The sequence below is a fragment of the Urocampus carinirostris genome, chromosome 16 (genome assembly GCF_059441175.1).
Source record: "Urocampus carinirostris isolate Australia breed hairy pipefish chromosome 16, RoL_Ucar_1.0, whole genome shotgun sequence".
In the NCBI taxonomy this organism is placed as follows: domain Eukaryota; kingdom Metazoa; phylum Chordata; class Actinopteri; order Syngnathiformes; family Syngnathidae; genus Urocampus; species Urocampus carinirostris.
In genome coordinates, this window is record NC_142364.1 from 13852150 (window position 1) to 13873130 (window position 20981).

The 20981-nt window shown below is 40.3% G+C and overlaps 1 protein-coding gene across 2 annotated transcripts in view; it reads right to left on the bottom strand.

The window, feature by feature from the left end:
- Nucleotides 1-321: 321 nt before the first annotated feature.
- fibcd1b (fibrinogen C domain containing 1b) overlaps nucleotides 322-20981 on the bottom strand; it is a 250454-nt gene continuing 229794 nt past the window's right edge. For both annotated transcript variants that reach the window (XM_088356031.1, XM_088356030.1), the window contains 2 exons: nucleotides 5401-5580; nucleotides 322-2562 (listed from right to left, as the gene is read on the bottom strand). In XM_088356031.1, the coding sequence (XP_088212157.1) occupies nucleotides 2297-2562; nucleotides 5401-5580 (446 nt within the window). In that variant the 3' untranslated portion in view covers nucleotides 322-2296. The remainder of the gene's footprint in view (nucleotides 2563-5400; nucleotides 5581-20981) is intronic.

Here is a 20981-nt window from a genome sequence, read left to right on the forward strand (position 1 = left end):
AATGTGTGGAAGTGAGCCTCCAGTGCCTCTCTCTCTCTCTCATTTTTATTTTGTTTTGTCCACGTGTGCACAATGCCCAACCGAGTGCACGCACATTTGCACGCGTGACCGCACTCTTCCTTGTTGCATCCTCACACACGCGTTTAATTGTGCGTGTTTTTTGCGTGTTTTTGCATGTTCGAGAGAGAGAGAGAGGTCATTTGAGAAATGTGCTTTAAGGCGTCACGCTTTATGCAATACCACCCCTTGCCACCAGAGGAGCTCTGCAACGGCAAGAGTTCTTCCAACAAGGAATGTGTGCCCTGTGTCTCGTATATTGTGTTTTTTTTTCGTTTTTTTTCGTATGTGCTTTAATTCTGCTTTTTTTCAGTTTTTTTAAGCATCGTAAGAAAAACCGGACATGCTCTAAAAGTCATACACACTGTACAGTCAAATTTACATGTTTTTTTTAAAGCTTCGAGGACATTTAAAGAAAGAGACGAACGAAATCAAGAGCCCAGTGGGAGGGAAACATTCAGAATGGATAAAACCATGATGGTATTAATTAACATTTTGGAGTCTTGGCAACTAATGAACGTTTCTTTAGATGTATTACTTTACAGATATTAATTGCATTTAAAGTAAGGATTTTTTGTAGTTAAAAAAAGCGAAAAGTTAACTTACATTTGGTTTCGTAACACATTTTGATGTAAAGCAAAGCCGATATTAGGCAGAAAAAACTAATAAGTCCATAATGTAGTTAATTGGCCCCAAAAATAAAAGAAAATATTCAACTGGTAGTATGGGTTGGTCTGTTCTTAAATTAATTAACAAAATGAAAAATAATACATCAAAAGAAATGAAAATAATATATAATTCAATACTATTTTTTCAAGGACAGCATACAATATTGCAAAATGATAAAAACAATGAAAAACAATAAAAAATATATGATACAAACAGAATACTATGCAAAAAAATTCAAATTTTCTAATGTTAATAAAGTGAAATACAATTACTTAAAAAATAAAAATAAAATAAAATCCAAATATAATACGATGCAATTAAATACTGATTTTTAGAGATATATATATTATTGTAAATATAATAAAATACTTAAAAATTAAAAACACAATACCTTACACTGTCTTTCATGTTGTAAAAAATGTAAATAAATAAAAAAAACAATACAATGAAAAATAACAATAAAATAAAAATTAAAAAACTGTACCGTGTAATTAAATTCTATTTTTCAAGGAGAATATATCTGTAATATTGCAAAAACAGACTAAAAAATAAAAATTAAATTAAATAAAAGAAAAATACTAAAATGAACAGGGACAGTATGTAATTTCAAAAGAAAATATAAAAAATACCATGAAAAATAATAATAAAATATAGAAACTTTATTACATAATGAAACACTATTTTTATAACATATTCGAAAATAATAATAATAATAATAATCGTAAAAAAAAATGATAAGAATCAGAGTAAGAATAAGAATGATAATAATGCTATATCATATTTATAGATATAATAAAAATAAATAATAAGATTATGAAATAGATATTAAGAATTATTATCTATTCATAAATCTCTGCTTTTTGTTGATTTGAAGATATAAAAATCTTCTAATATTGTCATAATTAAATCAAATTCAAAATCGGACTCTCGTCTTTATTAAGAACTGGAAACACAAATGTCTCTTAGAAGAAAGTAATCATTTAAAATGATCGAACTTGACTTTTAAAACATAAAAATACAATTTCCTTTTGTACTACTTGAATTCAATTGATATTTTAGCCCCCCCCCACGTGGCCCTTACTCAAATAATCTTACCAACAAAAAACAAAATCACCGGTGAAAAAAAAATCGACGTAGAAATCGGACTCTGCCTCCTTGTTTTACGTTTCAATATAGAGATGATTTGTATATATTTATATATATTTATACGGTGCTTTTTGTCTCATTTGCATAAAAAGAAAGAACCAAAATCGGGGGGTAGAACAAAAGGAGTGTCCGGACACCAGATGAGAGATTTTTTTGTTTGTTTGTGTATTGTGCACGCTAACGTTCGTATGCACACCTTGAAAAAAAGGGGGCGTGGCTACCATCGTCTCGGCCCGGTTCGGAGGAAAGGACGAAAGTTGTCCTCTATAGTCTCGTCCTGGACTTCCTGTTTGGTCCTTGATGGTTTTGTCCAAAAGTGGGAAATGAAACGGGGGGATTAGAGGTTCCTTTTACTAATCAGCCGAAAAGGGGCGTGGGTAGGGGTACGACGGATGGGGAAGGGGGCGGGGCGGAAGGCGGGGCCTCATTTGCCGTCGGGCTCGCGGGTGGGTCGGATCTTCATTTCGGCGAATTTGAGGGAGTACTGCCAGCCGGTCCAGGCCGACCACTCGATGCCGTCGGCGTAGGAGGTGTGCTGGCCGCGCAGATATTGGCCGTTGAGGTTGGAGGTGTGGCAGTTGCGGTACCACCAGGCACCGTGGTAGAAGGAGGCGCAGTTGTTCTCCGAGTGGTCGTTGTCACGGTCCTTGGTGGTGAACTTCATGCCGTTGTGTTTCAGGAGGGAGTCGCCTGGAAAAGGGGAAAGGGGCCACAAAAAACGAGTCAGCACAAATCAGCCCAAATTCTTCTCACAGAATGTTTTGAGACACTCTAAAGCGGTGGTGTTCTACTCATTTTAGATCAGGGGCCGTATGGTAGAATAAAAACTCTCAAGGGGGGGCGGAGTAGTAGATTCAAGAGGAAGATAGAGAGGGAGACAATAAGAGTGAGAGAAATAAACAGAGAGAAATGCAAAGAAAGACAACCCTGTTGCAGAGGGTCCGTGGGCATGGCCCCCGGAACTTTCTTTCTTTTCCTTCTTTCTTTCTTCCCCCAATTTCTTTCTTTGGTTTGTTTGTTCCTTCCTTCCTTCCTTGCTTCCTTCCTTCCTTCCTTCCTTCCTTCCTTCCTTCCTTCCTCCCTCCATTCTTTCCTTCCTTTATTTCTTCCCCATTTCTTTCTTATAATCGGTCCTTCCTTCCTTCCTTCCTTCCTTCCTTCCTTCCTTCCTTCCTTCCTTCCTTCCTTCCTTCCTTCCTTCCTTCCTTCCTCCCTCCATTCTTTCCTTCCTTTATTTCTTCCCCATTTCTTTCTTATAATCGGTCCTTCCTTCCTTCCTTCCTTCCTTCCTTCCTTCCTTCCTTCCTTCCTTCCTTCCTTCCTTCCTTCCTTCCTTCCTTCCTTCCTTCCTTCCTTCCTTCCTTCCTTCCTTCCTTCCTACCTTCCTCCCTTCCATCCTTCCTTGCTTCCTTCCTTCCTCTCCCTTCCTTTCTTCCTTCCCCTTCCTTCCTTCCTTCCCTCCTTTCTTCCTTCCTTCCTTCCTCCCTCCCTCTCTTCTTTCCTTCCTTTATTCCTTCTCCCATTTCGTTTGTTCGTTCTTTTCTTCCTTCCTTGCTTCCTCCCTTCCTTCCCTCCGTTCTATCCTTGATTTATTCCTTTCCCCATTTCTTTTGTTCGTTCGTTCCTCCCTTCCATCCTTCCTTGCTTCCTTCCTTGCTTCCTTCCTCCCTCCTTTCTTTCCTTCCTTTTTTCCTTCACCCATTTCTTTCTTTCAGTCTGTCCTTCCTTCCTTCCTTCCTTCCTTCCTTCCTTCCTTCCTTCCTTCCTTCCTTCCTTCCTTCCTTCCTTCCTTCCTTCCTTCCTTCCTTCCTTCCTTCCTTCCTTCCTTCCTTCCTTCCTTCCTTCTTTCCTTCCTTCCTTCCTTCCTTGCTTCCTTGCTTCCTTCCTTCCTCCCTCTCTTCTTTCCTTCCTTTATTCCTTCCCTCATTTCTTTCTTTCTTTTGTTCGTTCCTTCCTTACTTCCTTGCTTCCTTCCTTCCTCTGTCCATTCTTTCCTTCCTTTATTTCTTCCCCCATTTCTTTCTCTCAATCGGTCCTCCCTTCCTTCTCTCCTTCTCTCCTTCTTTCCTTCCTTCCTTCCTTCTTTTCTTCTTCCTCCCCTATTCCTACCTCTCACTAAGACCCAAATTGGGCCTTGAACAAGGAAGAATAAAATACCTATTAAGTGTAATATATTTTTCTTCTTGAAAGAAGTCATTCATTTACGTTTATTTGTTTATTTTTTAAATCGATGTCATCACATTGTGTGTGTGTGTATTGCTATCATTCCAGCGGCGCCCCCGTGGATTCCATCACTCACATCTGTCTCCGTTCCTTTTCCGGGCAGAGGGATGCTCCCGAAAGGTTCGGTAAATTGCTTTTTTGCCCCCCACCTAACAATGCTTCCAGAATCTCCCCTACCTCAGGCTTTTGTTTATGCAGCATCTCAATTAAACACGCGTCATTTCATCAGGATATCGACGTGATGGAACACACCTCACGGCCAGCGCACAAAAATGAGGGCTCAAAATGACTAATTAAGAAGCGACTTAAGTCAAAGCTACAGTGCATGAAGGTAAAAATACACGGGTTCCGCTGACGTCGTGTCCTGAATGCGGTATTTTGAAGTCGAGTCGAAGTAGAACGAAGTTGAGTAAAGTTAGTAGAGTTTGTCGAGAACCGGCTTCTTCGGCTCGGCTCACTGAAAGGAACCGGCTCTTTCGGGTCCTAAACGGCTCTTCGGGTTGTTTTTGCTCCTTTAATCCCAACATGACCAAATATTATGTAACATTATGCAGAAAATGACTTAAAGGAAGGGGGAAATAGAACAAAAAAGAAGAAAATCCAAAATGAAGTAGTGAAAAGCTGAGAAAAACTGAAGGAAAATTTTAGAAAAAAGCCAGAAAAAAAAGAAAAGAAAGAAATGTAGGAAAAAAGTAAATAGAGAACAAAAAGAAAAAAGTAACAGCTCGGAAAAAATAAACACAATGCGATTTTTTTAGAGGAATTTTTTAAAAAGGAGAAAAAAACACGGAAAAACGAAGAAAAAGTTTGTGTTGCATTCAAATCATTTCCAATGATATCAAGTGAATCTTGTTGCCAACATTGTACTTCCACTAAAAAATGTGATTAAGTAGAGTTCTGTATCTTACAACCGACTAAATAAGCCCCCAAAAATGTTAATATTATGCGACAAAATATATCAGGAAATAAAAAGAAATGGATATCTTGTGAAATAATTGTAAGAACAAACTACTTGCAATAGTACATGAGTCAATTCATTCAGAGGAGAAAAATAATTTAGTATTGCCGTAAATTCAGCAAAATGTAACTTGATGTCAAGTTTTGGACATGTTTGATAATGACTTAGTTGCCACACTTGGGATTGCTGTTGCTCACTGTTGTTTCAAGCGTTGCTCACCGACTTTGTGAACGCTCAGACCCGTAAGGAAAATTACAGGGAACATTGCTCACGGCTATCCTTCACCAAGTGCCACATTCGTGAAGGATGATTTCAAACTCCAATATTTCATCCGATTGAAATAATACCTGCGTTGCCCGAGTAGTCTCCCACCGTCAGCGGGTAACCGTCGTCGTCGGGGTCTACCGAAAAGAGCCCCACGCCGAAGGTCCCGTACTGGGCGTACGCTGTACCGTTCTCGAAGTCCTCCAAGTCAATGCGAAGCTCGTAATTGCCCTGGATGGATAGGGCGTGGATCTGCTTCAAGCCTGCCGTGAGAAAAGATCATATTGGGTCAGGCAGTGTTCATTTTACCTCTGAAAAGTGATGGGCCCCGGGGTCTCGCATGCTCAAAAATCTATGGGTCCCAACCAGTGTTCCCTCTAAGCTGCGCGCGTGCGCAATCGCGCACTGCCTTCACATTCTCAGCGCACAAGAAAATCTATCCAGCGCAATGTTAACTCTAGACTGCGTTTGTGAGTTTTTAAAGTTTTTTTCAGAACCGGCTTCTTCGGCTCGGCTCACTAAAAGGAACCGGCTCTTTCGGGACCTAAACGGCTCTTCAGGTTGTTTTTGCTTCTTTCATCCCAACATGACCAAATATTATGTAAAGTCATGCACAAAATGACTTAAAGAAAGGGGGAATAGAACAAAAAAGAAAAAAATACCAAAAAGAAAAAGTAGTGTAAAGCTGAGAAAAAAAAACAAAAGGAAGAGAACAAAGAAGGAAAAATTCAGAAAAAAAAGAAAAAAAGAAACAAAGGAAAAAAGTAAATAGACAACAAAGTCTGGAAGTTCTCTTTAAAAACAATAAAGTTTCTTTAAAATTCATGAATGACAAAAAAAAAGAAATTTAAATTTGAAAAAAAAACATAAAAAGCTTGGCTTATAGTCATGGTACTCAAGTACTAATAAACTCTATTTTTCTTCATCTTTTCTGTAGTTTGGGTTAGCGCTTGGACTGTATTTTCTTACCTTTACCATTTTCAAGATACACAAACAAAAAAACTTGGGAACGAGCATGAAATCACTCTCCATCCCTCCTCCCCCCCTCATCTTTCCTGCTTCCTAATGCGTTGTGAGTCCCGGAACAGCGGTGCTAAACGTTTATAACAACAGATAGGTGCAGTGGGGGAAAAAGTGTAAATAAAGGCTCTTTGAACTTAGTTGGGCATTGTTATCACATGCTTAATAGAGAAAATGACACACCTTATTATTAGTATTTGTTATTGTAACATCAATGGCAGCCTGGTTGTCCTTTTTACTTGTATTTTTTATTTTATATTAAGTAAAGTCAAGTCATGTTTAGTTGTATGGATATTGTGATTATTTTATATTATTTTATATATATATTTTTTTAATGGTATTTTTCATTACTGGGGCAGCACGGTGATGAGTATTTAGCGCGACCAAGATGCAGTTCTGAGGTCAGGGGATCAAATCCAGCTACCAGCCTTCTAGTGAGGAGTTTGCATGTTCTTCCCGTGCTTGCTTTTGTTTCATCCCACATCCCAAAAACATGCACCTCAGGTGAATTGGCCGGTCCGAATTGTCCCTAGGTGTGAATGTGTGTTGTTTGTCTCTGTGTGCCCTGCGACTGGCTGGCAACCAGTTCAAGTTGGGATGTGCTCCAGCAGCCCCGGCACCCTACTGAGGATAAGCAGTGCAGATAATGGATGGATGGATGAATATTTGTTAATGAAACATCCATTACAGCGTGGTAATCCTGGAAGGTGGATTACCTCATGTGCAGTCCCTTCTCAAGGTTTCTTTATTTTCCTCATTTTGAGGTTTTTGAGTTTTTCCTTGCCCTCATGTAGGTTTTAGATCAGGGGATGGTGTCATAATAGTCTGCAGTTTGAGACTCCTTGTTTTTAAGGGCTATACAAATAATCATGACTTGACTAGTTTTTTACAGGAGAGAAAAGGCCTCATTTAGTCAAACAAATGTATATTATCCATGCTATTACCCCCCTCAAAATAAACATTTCCCCCTCCCCATCTGAGATTTTGGGCCAGCTTTGTAGAGATAAATGCCGCTGTTACGTTCCTATTTATTTTCGACGGAGGTAGCTGTCAAATTAGGTGAATATACATTTTTTTCTCAGACAAGACTCTCCACGGGGCGGAGAGGGGGGCAAAGAGAAAAAGGACCATCAGCTTCCATTCAACTTTCAAACGTTGAAACATTTTAATTTGCCGCTCGGCGGTGAAACGAGAGCGTGTTAGGAAGGGGACGCAGGAAAAGCTTGAAGCTTTTCCTTTAGGAGCGCATGCTGAGCTGCAGCCTCGCTTCTCCTTGCTTGTTGGCGTCCCCCCGGCTCGATCAAACGCAACAGCCGACGGCGGGAGGCGAGCGCCGGGGCCTCCGGAAAACCAATCCGCTCTCTTGCAGAAAGATTTCAAGAACCGGAGTTGAAGCTGAGCCTCGATTGCGAGGTGCTTTCTCAAGCCTACTTCGATTTGGTTTCGATGAAAAGTACCGTTTTTATTTGTGCATAACCAGGGTTGGGTAGGGATACTTTAACTTGATAACTTTCAATTACTTTTACTTTTTACTCCAATACCAAATATGCTAATAAAAGACAAAAGAAACTAAATATGAATACAATGATGACTCACAACACTTGGTAAGCTTTCTCTCCTGGCTTTGATCCCTTTGATCTCCGGCAAAACTAACATCAAATGCGACAGAAACAAACAGCTTGCCAACATCATTTTTGCCATTCCATGTATTCCGTTACTCCCCAAGCCTGCACAAAATTTAGTAATTTGATTCATATTTAGTTTATTTTGTCTTTTATTAGCATATTTGGTATTGGAGTAATCCAAAAGTAATTGAAAGTAATCAAGTTAAAGCAACCCTAACCAACCCTGGCATAAACTGCAATAAAACAAAAAACAAAACCCAAAGTCTGGGTGAATGTTACGCATGAGTTTTTATGGTATCTAAATCAAGTCAGGTGACATTTATTTGTATAGACTGAAGAGAAAATAAGCCCAGCAAAAAAAAGACTTCCACCATCTTTATTTTGGGTGTAATGGGTGGAATAACGGCGTCCCTTTTTGGATAGTTCCTGAGCGTATCAATTCATCATGTACAATGAAGACATCTGATAACATAAAGTAAAACATCCAAGGCAATGTATTGATAAAATGATGTTCGCACCGTCCAGACATTCTCAAGTACAGAACATTACGCAAAATTATCACTTCTTTGGTTTTCTAACAAGTTTAGCAATTTCAAACACCGTCACCCAATACTAAGTGTAGCAGATATCTAAGACCACGCCCAAAGAGGCATGATCTGGTCGAGCGTCACTGGCCAATATTAAAAGATTTAACACCATGTTTGCTGGTTCCTGGGAATGAGTGCTTTTTTTTCTGTACAAGGGAATCTCCCCAAATTGATTAGCATTATAGCGGAAAACTTTCTTTTTGTCCTGGTAACTACCAATAACTTTCAGCCGTCGTTAACTCCCATAACCTCCCGAAGTCCAAAATCAAGAGCCTTAAGCTGGTATAAAATGCAATAGCCAGGCTTTTAAATTAAGACAAGAAAGTTTGATCACATAACCCCGGTTTTAGCTAACCTGCATTGGCTTCCTGTTAGCCTAAAATGTTATTCTAAGGTTCTGTTGGTAGCATACAAAATCCTGCATGGACTCGCACCCTCATACCGTTCAGATTTAATTTCCCCCTATGTTCCTTTCTGGAGCATTCACTCTGAAAATGCTGGTCTACTAGTGATCCCAAGAGCCAAGAAGAGATCCGCAGATTCGAGAGCATTCTCCATTGGGGCCCCGGTATTGTGGAATGATCTTCCCCCTGAGATTCGATCTGCAACCTCAGTGGAACTGTTTAAATCTAGGCTTAAAACACACTTCTATTTTACAGCATATGAATAACCTATATTTTATGTTGTGTGTATTAATTGTTTTTACAACATCCATTTTGGCCTGGTCATCCTGGAAGGGGGATTACCTCATGTGCAGTCCCTTCTCAAGTTTTCTTCATTTTCCTCATGTTGAGGTTTTTGAGTTTTTCCTTGCCCTCATATAGGTTTAAGATCAGAGGATTGTGTCATAATGGTCTGTAGTTTACAATAGTCTGTACAGCCCTTTGAGACACCTTGTGATTAAGGGATCTACAAATAAACCTGACTCGACTTGACTTGACTTCTTTTTCATAGAAAGTTAAAACACACTTGACAGCCACCCATCCGGCAGAGAGATTTTGACATCCGGAAATATATTTTTGCGTCCGGCGCTAATTAGCACAAATGCCATCTCCCAAGCTTCTTAGACCAAGTGGATTCAAACAAATGTATTAAAAGCAAACAAATCTATTTCTGACTTTAAGCCAGGCCTCGCCAAACAGCCGATCCCGGAGTCTTCCCCAGCGGAGCAATCGGCTTCCGCCGGCTTAATCCGGCGAACAAAATACCTGCAAACGCTCCCGGTGACGGCGGGCGCCGGTTTGGAACAATAGCATTTAATTAACATCCGTTTACACCTGAGCATTTACCTTTCGACGGCGAAGCGCGTCTTTCCTCCACTTCGCCTGTGTTGCTTTTTAATTATGGCGAATTATAGCAGAGTGGAGATTCTCCGGGGCTTTAATTAGAGATGGAATTAAAGTTATGTAAATACACTCTCGCGGTTTTATAAATAGTTGCACGTACGCGTGTGCGAGGAGATTATTATTTTCTGTTTTCTGTTTTTCCTCCCCTTCCCATTTCCCTCCAGAAGTGAAAACGGCCCCAAAGTCTTTTGAAGTCTGTCAAATGACACTGCAGGGGGGGAGCTCCCCAAGGTGCTGAAACGAGGAGGCCTTCTTTTTCAAAGGGGGAGAACACGCAAGCTATTTCCATCGATGCGAGATTTATTTATTTTGTCATCATGGATTAAAATGGTGGCAGCACATCGGCGCAGTGGTTAGCGCGTGTGCAGCACAGTTCTGAGGTCATGAGATCAAACCTCCTGTGTGGAGTTTGCATGTTCTCTCTGTGCTTGCGTGGGTTTCCTCCGGGCACTCTGGTTTCCTCCCACATTCCAAAAAACATGCATGTCAGGTTAGTTGGCCGGTCCAAATTGTCCCTAGGTGTGACTGAGCGAGTGAGTTGTCTGTCTGGCAACAGTTCAGGGTGTCCCCTGCCCACTGCCCGAATATAGCTGGGATGGGCTCCAGCGCCCCCGCGAACCTACTGAGGATAAACGGCCCAGATAATGGATGGATGGATGGATGGATTAAAATGGCGTTCTCCAGGGTTTAACTTGTCACGCGTGATTCGGGAAGTCGGGTTAAATGGGAATGATAGAAGTCGGGAGGTGATCGCGTTTCACCCCTAGGATAAAAGGGAAACTGAGTGTCAATTTGCACTGGACTACAGATTAGACCAGGGCTGGATCAGGCCCGCTAAGGTGTTGAATCTCAGAGAAGCACAAGAGAAAAACAAGCTGCAGGTTGAAATATAACCACTTGATGTTGCCAAAGCCAGGTGCCTCTCAAAAAGACGCTCTACTTGTATTTCTTACTCTCTCTCTCTCTCTCTCTCTCTCTCTCTCTCTCTCTCTCTCTCTCTCTCTCTCTCTCTCTCTCTCTCTCTCTCTCTCTCTCTCTCTTTTCCTTCCTTTTAAACTCACACTCCGTTCCTCTCTCTTTCTCTCTCTGTGTCTTTTTACCTTCTTTTGCTCTCTCTTTCTTTTTTCTTTTCTCTCTCTTTTCTCTATTTTGCTCTCTCTCTAGCTTTCCCCTTCTCTCTTTCTCCCCTTCTCTCTTTCTATCATTTCTCTCCTCTCTTTCTCTCTTTCTATTTCTCTTTGGATTCTCTTCTCTCTCTCTTTCTTCCCCCCTCTCAATATTTTCTCTTTTGTTTCTCACATTCTCTCTCTCTTTTCTCTCTCTTTTCTCTCTCTCTTTTCTCTCTCTCTCTTTCTCCCTTCCTCTCTTTCTTTGTCCCACCCTCTCTCTTTTTCTCTCCCTCTCCTTCTCTTATTTCTTTCTCTCTCTTTTTCTTTCTCTTTTATCTACTAGTCCGGCCCCCAAGAGAATGTTTGTTCTATCCTGTGGCCCCCAAGTTAAAATGAGTTAGACACCCCTGGATTAGACTCTAATTTGCGTCTTATTTAGGGAAACACAGAATAAATAAAATAATTTTCTGGTTATTACATTTCATTCATGGTTTTTGTTTTTCGCTAGAAACGTTATAAGATGTTTGTCCAAGAATGTATTGATTAATATTAAAATTAACAATTTTATTTAATCATCTAAAAAATCATTTAATAAAATAAAATGACTCACTTTTTGCATCTCATTTTGTTGATGAAACATTTACTCAAACAAATGTTTTATTATTCTTAAAACAATACATATTTATACTACACAAAAAATATGTATTTTCCCCCCAATAATTTACGTATTATTTTTTGAATTAATTATTACATTTTACCCGCCTACAAAATATCAAACTTTATTTTCTAAAATGACTCACCTTTTACACTTCCTGGGCATAATAATAAAAAAAAATATTATTATGTATATTACACACACACATTTATATATATATATATATATATATATATATATATATATATAAATATATATATTTATATATACATATGTATATATATGTATTGTGAAAAAAAATCGGTATTTCTAATTGTGCTAATTCTCTATTCCTCCAATTTAGAAATCATGGAGGGGTCTGAAATTTTCATTTGTCCACTGTGAGTGAGCTAAACTAAAAAGAAAAATCCAGAAATCAATGTAATGTGTGACACAGCTGCAAATAAGTATTCGAAAACCTGGGAAAATGAATGTTAATTTTTGTTACAGTACAGGTCAAACGTTTCCTGTAGTCTTTCCCCAGGTTTTGCTTTTTTAAAAAGTGAATGTTCAATAAAATAATAAGAATAGAGATAATGTCTTTCCTGTTAACTACCAAAGCTGGTAATATTTTTTAAAACTTTCCTTAGGAAAATTAACTGTTATTCCTAAAAAAAAAAAAAAAATAGTGTTCCATTTTGAAAATCTACCCACGCAAATTGTGCCAACGGATCGAACAATATTAATAAGGAAAGAAATGATGCAAGGCAAATCCCGTTTGGTCATCCTCGAGTAAAACAAACGGAAAGAACATGATGAAATTGTGACGTCCAAACCTTCGAATAAAAATATATTGCATTAGAGATGATGAGAAGACAAAGACCGTCCTCCCTTCTGCCCGTTGCGAAAAAAAAGCAGAAGAGTATTAAATTTAGAAGGCATCCACGTGGGAACAAAGCATTGTTTTGTCCATAAAAAATGATGTATTTCTGCAATTACCTCATTAAACTGGGTCACAGTGATCCATAACTCATTTTCCACAGCTGAGCTTTCTCATAGTGATCCAGACTCATTTAAGCTTGTTTGGAATACCCGCACGCTCGTTTGTCATTTGTTCCTTTTGTGAGCGAGAACTGGCGAGTAAAAAAGTTAACATGCCGGAATGTGGACAGACAGCTGCCGTAAATTGGTAAAAAAAGATGATCGAATGGAAAAGTGGAATGAAAACTGGCTCCGGAATCTGAAGAGAGACCAGGCACTAATATTGAGATGTCAAAGCAATTTTAACTCGAGGGCCACATTGTAAATTTTCGGAAGATTTCACTAGTGGATCAAAAACAGATAGACAGAGAGAGAGTGAGAGAGAGACAGAGAGAAGGAGAGAGATAGATAGAGAGAGAATATGGAAAAGAAAGAAAGAAAAAAATCAAGAAAGAAGGGAAGAAAGAAAAGAAAGAAGGACAACAAGAAAGAGAGGAGCAAAAGAAGAGCAAGAGAAAGAAGCGAAAGACGGAGAGAGAGAGAGAGAGAGAGAGAGAGAGAGAGAGAGAGAGAGAGGGGAAGAGAAAGTGAGAGAGAGAAAGAGACTGAGTGATGAAGAGAGAGATAAATAAAGCCAAAGAGAAAGGGAATGAGGTGGAGAAAGAGTAAGACAGAGAGAGAGATAGAGAGAGAGAGAGTAAGACAGAGAGAGAGAGAGAGAGAGAGAGAGAGAAAGAAGAAAGAGGGGGGGACAAAGAGATACAGAGAAATACAGAGAGAGATAACTAAAGAGAAAAATTGAGCTAAAAAGATGGAAAGAGTGACAGAGAACAAGAGAGACAAAATGATAAAAAAGTAATGGACAGAAAGAGGAAGAGAGAAAAAGAGAGAAAGGGAGAGTGAGAGAGAGAGGGGCAGAGAAAGACAGAGAGGATGGAAAGAGAGAGAGAGAGAGAACAAGAGAAAGAAAAAGACAAAAAATAAGGGAAATAAAGAGGGAGAGAGCAAAAGAGAGAAAGGAAAAGAAAGAAAGAGAGAAAAACAGAGAGACAGAAAGGAGAAAGAGAAAGAAAGAGGGAAAAGAAATGAAGAGAGAAATAGAAAGAAAAAAATGTGAAAAAGAAAGAAAGAAAGAAGAGCAAGAGACATCAAGAAAGAGAGAGAGAGAAGTGAAAAAGATAGACACAGTGAGACAGAGAGCTACAAAGAGAGATACAAAGAAAAAAGAGTCAGAAAGAGTTCCTCTCTCCCCCTCTCTCTCTCAATATATATATATATATATATATATATATATATATATATATATATATATATATATATATATATATATATATATATATATATATATATATATATATATATATATATATATATATATATTTATATTTATATACACACAGTACATATGCGATCCTAAAAATCCACCAGAGGAATGATTACACTTTTCCCTGCCACTTGTGACATTTCTTTCAGTTAATTATTCATCATGCTTTTCTCCCTCTGTTGCCTGGAGGGCAGCTCCTGAGACGACTCAACAGGAGAGAAGCAGCTCCCGTCTCTTGCATCACCATAACTCAAACCATCCATTTGGGTCTTTTCCAGAACTTCCCCAATCCTACTTACCCACCGCTGGCACGCTCACGCCCCGTAACCCTTTCACTTCAGTCCTTTTAAGCTCTGCTGAGATGGTAGAGAGGTAGAACGTACACGGTGGAAGGTGATTGGTTCAACATTTTATATTTAAAACGAAAAAACTGAAGTAGGTGTTGCGAAAATATTGCAACCATCTTCTCTCGGCTCAGCCAACTGACCACAGAAGTTCCCTGATGACCTCTGAATGAACCAACATTGATAGATAGATAGATAGATAGATAGATAGATAGATAGATAGATAGATAGATAGATAGGATGGATGGATAGATGGATAGATAGGTAGATAGATAGATAGATAGATAGATAGATAGATAGATAGATAGATAGATAGATAGATAGATAGATAGATAGGATGGATGGATAGATGGATAGATAGGTAGATAGATAGATAGATAGATGGAGAGAAAGAGAGAGAAAGAGATAGATAGATAGATAGATAGATCGATAGATAGATAGATAGATAGATAGATAGATAGATAGATAGGATGGATGGATAGATGGATAGATAGGTAGATAGATAGATAGATAGATAGATAGATAGATAGATAGATAGATAGATAGATAGATAGAGAAAGAGATAGATAGATAGATAGATAGATAGATAGATAGATAGATAGATAGATAGATAGATAGAGAGAAAGAGATAGATAGATAGATAGATAGATAGATAGATAGATAGATAGATAGATAGATAGAAGGATGGATGGATGGATGGATGGATGGATGGATGGATGGATGGATGGATGGATGGATGGATGGATAGATAGATAGATAGATAGATAGATAGATAGATAGATAGATAGATAGATAGATAGATAGATAGATAGATACCTGGCCGTTGCTATAAACTTTCAGTCCAAACGAGGAAAAAAATAATCATAGAAGCAACCAAGAGGGCAATGGATAATATTGGATGTCCTCCAGACATTCAAAGCTTAAGTGGGATAAAATGCACAAAACGAGTCGCATTCTGCATTAATCTGCCTTTTGTTGAAGAGTGAGAAGTAGAATACCAAAAAATAGACATGTTTGATGTTTGCAAGAAGCCACATAGGGCAAAAACACTTACCCATTCACACACACACACTCACATACTAATAGCGGCCATGCAGCCATGCAAGGCGCAGACCTGCTTATTGAGGGCATTAGGGGTTCAGTGTCTTGCCCAAGGACACTTCAACATATAACACGGAGGACCTGGGAATTGAACCTGCGATCTCTTGATCCCGAGACGAGGGCTCTCCCTCCTGAGCTATTTTCGACTCTGAGCTGAATTTGATTTCACATATAAGAAACATAAACTAATATATGTTTTTTATTATCGCTTTATTACAGCCAGAGTTCGCCCATTTCTCTCTCAGGGAAACACCGAGGTACTGATTTCTGTAATACCCTGCTCTCTGGTCTTCCCGAAAAGAGTATTGGTAGCTTGCAGCTATTACAAAAGTCTGCAGCACAGGTGCTTACAGGGATCATGGGATTTTTTTTGCCTGAATATCTCATGGTTGCCATGGCGCCCAATTGGTCCCCGCCGTATGGCGCCAGGTTCTGTCACGGCTACCACGGCGCCCAATAGGCCCCGCTCATTGACACCACGCGTTGACAGATTGCTGCCGGACTATTTAAACGCAGTCTTGAAAGTTGCCTGGTGTCGGAGCGTCTGCGAAACTCCTGCTAGACTCTGTGTGATATGCCAAGTCCTGTGAATCTCCATTTTTGCTTGTGTTTTGATCCTGTTTCATTTTTTGCCCGATCTGTCTGATTTTGACCACTCCTTAGTTCTGATTTCAATCTATTTCCGTGACCATCAATCCCCGGATCGAGTGTGCGCTCGTTCTTCCTCTCCCCAATAAACTGTGAGTAACGTTACGCGATTGGGTTCTCATTCCGGTTTCCTGTCCTGGTTTGTGATAGAAAATTGGTTTTCAAATACATTGGATTGGATTTGATGAGTTTCTACCAATGCATTTTAGAAAAACTAAGGAAAATTCCACAACAGGCTATTTCCACAGTTTCCGCACTATAGGGCGCAGCGGGTTATAGGGCGCACCCCCAAAAAATAGTTTTTGGTCCTATATCTTCCATACATAAGGCGCACCGGATTATAAGACACTACAATGGGAACGTCGAGAAAACCAAATTTTGGTTCTTGTCTCATTTGGACTCAACAACCGATGAGGAGAAAATGGGATCAGGGAAAGGTAGCACTAATAACCATGATGAAGATATTACATGTGGTGAACAATGGTAAGTGAAAAACCATTTTTTATGATATTAAGGAATATGTCAACAATAAAGGCCTTACAGGTGAGAACCAGGAAAGTTTTGTGTTCATATTCGGCCGGTTTGTTTGTTTGTACATGATTCAAATTGAATCGTTTCTTCCGGCGCCGTCACGAATGGCAGCCACTCCAGCAGCTCCCGTGTTATTTTCGATTGTTTTCGATTGTTTTCAGCTCAGGGATGCTGCTGGAAATGTGAATTTCCCTTCGGGGATGAATAAAGTATCTATCTATCTATCTATCTATCTAGTGTCCCTCTAAGGCAGACGCGGTTTCCTTTGTCACCCAGGCCGACATCAGTTGACAGGGGGCGGTCTTCGTTTGTCGACGGCTCACTTTGAGGGGTTGCGCCAAAGCCCTGGTATTGTCGTCACGATCCGATCCGACATCAAAAAGGTTAGAATAAAAGATCGGTGACAGGTGCGCACTCAACCCTGACACCCGAAGACCTCCCGCCGCCCTCGCCGCCGCCGCCCTGTTCCCGAAGGTGACGGTGACATTTAAACGGGACAAAGAAAGAAAGAAAATAATTGTCGGATTCTGTCACATCTTGCTTTTTCTTCCGGAACGGAGACTGGGGCCCCCGTCATGCAGGTTATCTTTTGGGTACCGAGACAGTTCCCCCTTTCATATGCAAGGGGACCTTCCACGATCCAGAAAAAAACGGGCTGTACAGTGTTACCTCGGTTATCGCGATCAATGAACCCCTTGCGAAACGTGAAAAAACACAAAGAAGCCTCGTCCTTTCATAAAAACCCCAAGGGTCAAACTTTCCTCGAAAATGACGTCCGACTGAGAGTATGTAACAAAATAACACCTATAGATCTAATAATAAAAACAACGAATTGCAGTTGAATGAATTGTCTTAATTGTAATTACACAGAATTGGAGGGCTTCTCCTTTCAGTGCAAAAGAGCTCCATGCTAGCATCATAAATCTTTGAATTGATGATTAAAATACAACCGTCATAAATGTAGCGGTTTCCCACAGGTTTTAGCTCCAGGTCATGCGATGGTGGGATACCGGTAGGCCGGACTGTGGCGCCAATACTGCCTTCTCTCCCGATTCCACGTCCCTGCTTTCCCACGCCTGATAACAATCCACGGAGCACCCACTAGTGATCACCATTTCTTTGCACTCTTCGGTCTTTCCTCAGGGTTTAATTTCATCGCTGAATTTCTTTTCAATGTAATAAACCGCTGGAAAAGTAGTTGTAGCTTTAGCAGTTTGTTTTGGTCAGATACATTGACTTGTGCTAGGCATGTGATAGGCATACACCAGCCTATCACAGTCGTTTACAGACGGTCACGCCCGACCGATACACGCGCGCACACACACACACACACACACACACACACACACACACACACACACACACACACACACAACCTGCCTCCTACTGCGGAACACAATACATTATACGTTGATATCAATGACAATAACAACAAATCGCTTCAATTCAAAGCAATGAAGCAATGAACTAGCGATAACCGAAGCGCAAAGTAGCGTGGTGGTGTTTCTGTACTGTAGGTTTGGATCACTGGCAGCTCAACCCGGATTGACAGACGGAATAAAGACAAAAAAAGACACAACCTGATCCCCCTCAAGAATTTTGCTCCTTCTCAGGATGCTTCCCAAGGCATAGTCTAACTCCGGAATAATTATCCCGGCAATGTTTATTCACTTTGCCCACAGCGTCCTCATTACACCTCTCAAAAACGAGGTTGCATTGGTTTCGAAACACTTACATTTTCGCACTACGGTATTAGAATATCTGCTGTTTTTAGGCCAAAGCTATGTTTTTGTTTGTTTTAGGGGAATTTAGTCCAAATCCATTCATCCGCCGAGGTGGGAGTCGCTTGATGACAAATTTTAGATACAATCGGCAAACAGTGTCAGAAGGTGTGCTTTTAAAAGTCGCGTGTTGTTTTGATTGTCGAATATGAAAAGCTAATTAGTGAGACATAATGACCGGTTGCTTTGTGTTCTAGGATGATTGTGTTGGCACAGTTTACACATCTGGAATGGTCAAATAATGAATCCCTATGTAGCTTTTAGCTAGGATCAAAAAATGAGATGATAATTTCAGCTCCAGGAGGTAAAAACCCAATCATTGAATACGTACAATACAAACACGAATGAGGACCACTTAATTACTAATAGCTTAGCAGTCGGCAGGCTACCTTGTACTAGCACATACAGTAGGTTATGAGGAAAATATTGCGTCTAATACATAGCTCGCTTTACTAAAAGCTACATAGTCACTTGTTTGGTCGCATACGGTCCGATTTTAAGTGATTCTACCTTTCAAATCCTCATTTCTGCCACAGTTAGGGATTCAGTGCGTTGTTCTCCTAACTCAGTCGAGAGGTGATAGTCCCAGACACCTGTGGCTAAAGGTTTCACACCACACAAAAAAGTACTTCCTGTCATGTGGCTTTCCAAGACACACAAATGGGTCACTTACTAGAACCACATGATAAACACAAACCTTGGCTAAATGTATACTATGGGACACTTGTAAGTTGTCATGATTTTGCATCACTGATATTGAACTAGGCAATAATCAAAGACGTGCTAGATACAGTAGATTATCTTTGATAATATCTTTGATATCAGAGATATCATTAGGTGGAGAAAATATAGTAGAATATGTCACGGTCGCCATGACGACCAGTATGCCACGCCCCCGAACTCAAGCTGAAGCAGATGAGCTGATTGCTGGTCTGCTATTTAAGGCTGGATTTTGGGTTTGGCGGGCGCTGGTTCATTACTCATTATTCACAATCCCGGTCTGTTATGCCTTGTCCTGTTTTAGTCTGTTATGCCTTGTCCTGTTTTAGTCTGTTATGCCATGTCCTGTTGAGTTCGTGCCGGAGGAACTCTGTATTGTTCTGTTTTGCCCCGGAGTATTGGGCGACTTTTATTTTATTAAATAAAACTTATGGATCGTCAACGCATTTGAGTTCTCCCTTCATGCCTCCTGCCCCCGTTCTGGTCCGGTCACCTTCCACGCCACCACGTCTCGTGACAGAATATCTCTCAAACACGTCAGCTTGTTCGAAAACAGAACATATGATGTGTCAGGATTGCCGATTCAGAGCACCTGTGACTGCTCGATTGACGCCAACAGCCCTGGGAGCTGATTGGCTAACGGACTCGTTTTAAACCCCTGGTTTTCAAGAGATCCCTGTCAGATCGTTGTGCTAACCGTTGCTCCCAGTTCGGCAAGCTCTCACGTTCAGAATCTGTTCCTGCTTGAAACCCGTTGCCAACCTGTTTCCGGACCTGACTCTGCCCCGTTCTGCCTTCCCGATATCCGACCTGTTTTACTCCGCTACCTGCCTGACGCCTATTGCCGACCTTGTTTCCGAACTTGACACCGCCCTTGCTCTCCTGTTCCGGCTAATGACTTGTATTTCCTGCCAATCTTCGACCATCATCGCTCGACACGGAAGTGCCACTTCCGCATTTCCGCCACCTGCTACGCGTGTCCGTCGATCCTCAGATCGTGGAAGCAAGCCCTTCTCTCCCTCTTATCAATAAGACTGAGTAAACGAACGCTACTGGGTCCTGTGTCTGTTCCTGGCGACGTGACACCATGGATCCTCACTATCAAGAGACCAAACAAGAATCACAAACTAAGACCTCCTCATCTTGAGCTAACCAAGTCCTTGAAGTCAATGATTTGTGGTATGCTACTCACTGCGAGCTAAACTCAACAAAACCATATCGGCGACTTTGAAGAGATTCTTTGGACAAAGGTTGACTGATTGCTGGAGAGTAAAAATGACCTCGAAACCAACCTAGCAGTGAAACTGTTACGCATTCCCGGGTGCACACAGTTGCAGCGAAGCAGGACCAGTGGCAGGGGTGCTTAGGAGAAGATGATGCTTGCTAACAAAAAACCCAGGAAAAAACCAGGTGTCCAAAACCTACAAATACAGCCTCTGCTGTAAGCACTAAGCACAGTCCTTAAATACTGGTTTCTTGATGACAGTCAGGTGCGGTCAGTGAGGAGCACATGTATGAAAATGAAAATGAATGAAAACTTTATTTCGAACATTAAAATAAAAACAGGACAAAAACAATGAGTCAACAACAAAATAATGTTACATAACATGTCCGAAAAGGAGTAGTCAGAAGCAGATGCTTATTTTCCCTACCCCTTTATCTTCCCTCATAAATACATTTTACAAATCCTCCTTTCCTCTTGTGTCTAATATAACAAAATCTCATGGATATAATTATTACATAGATCAGATATCAATAATTATAGTAAACACAATAATCACATATTTTATACACTAATCTTTGTAATACCCATCCCTCAACGTCATAATGCCACTGCGGCACCAATGATAATAACAACAATAAAAATAAAAATAATACCGTATTTTCCGCACTATAAGGCGCACCTAAAAGCC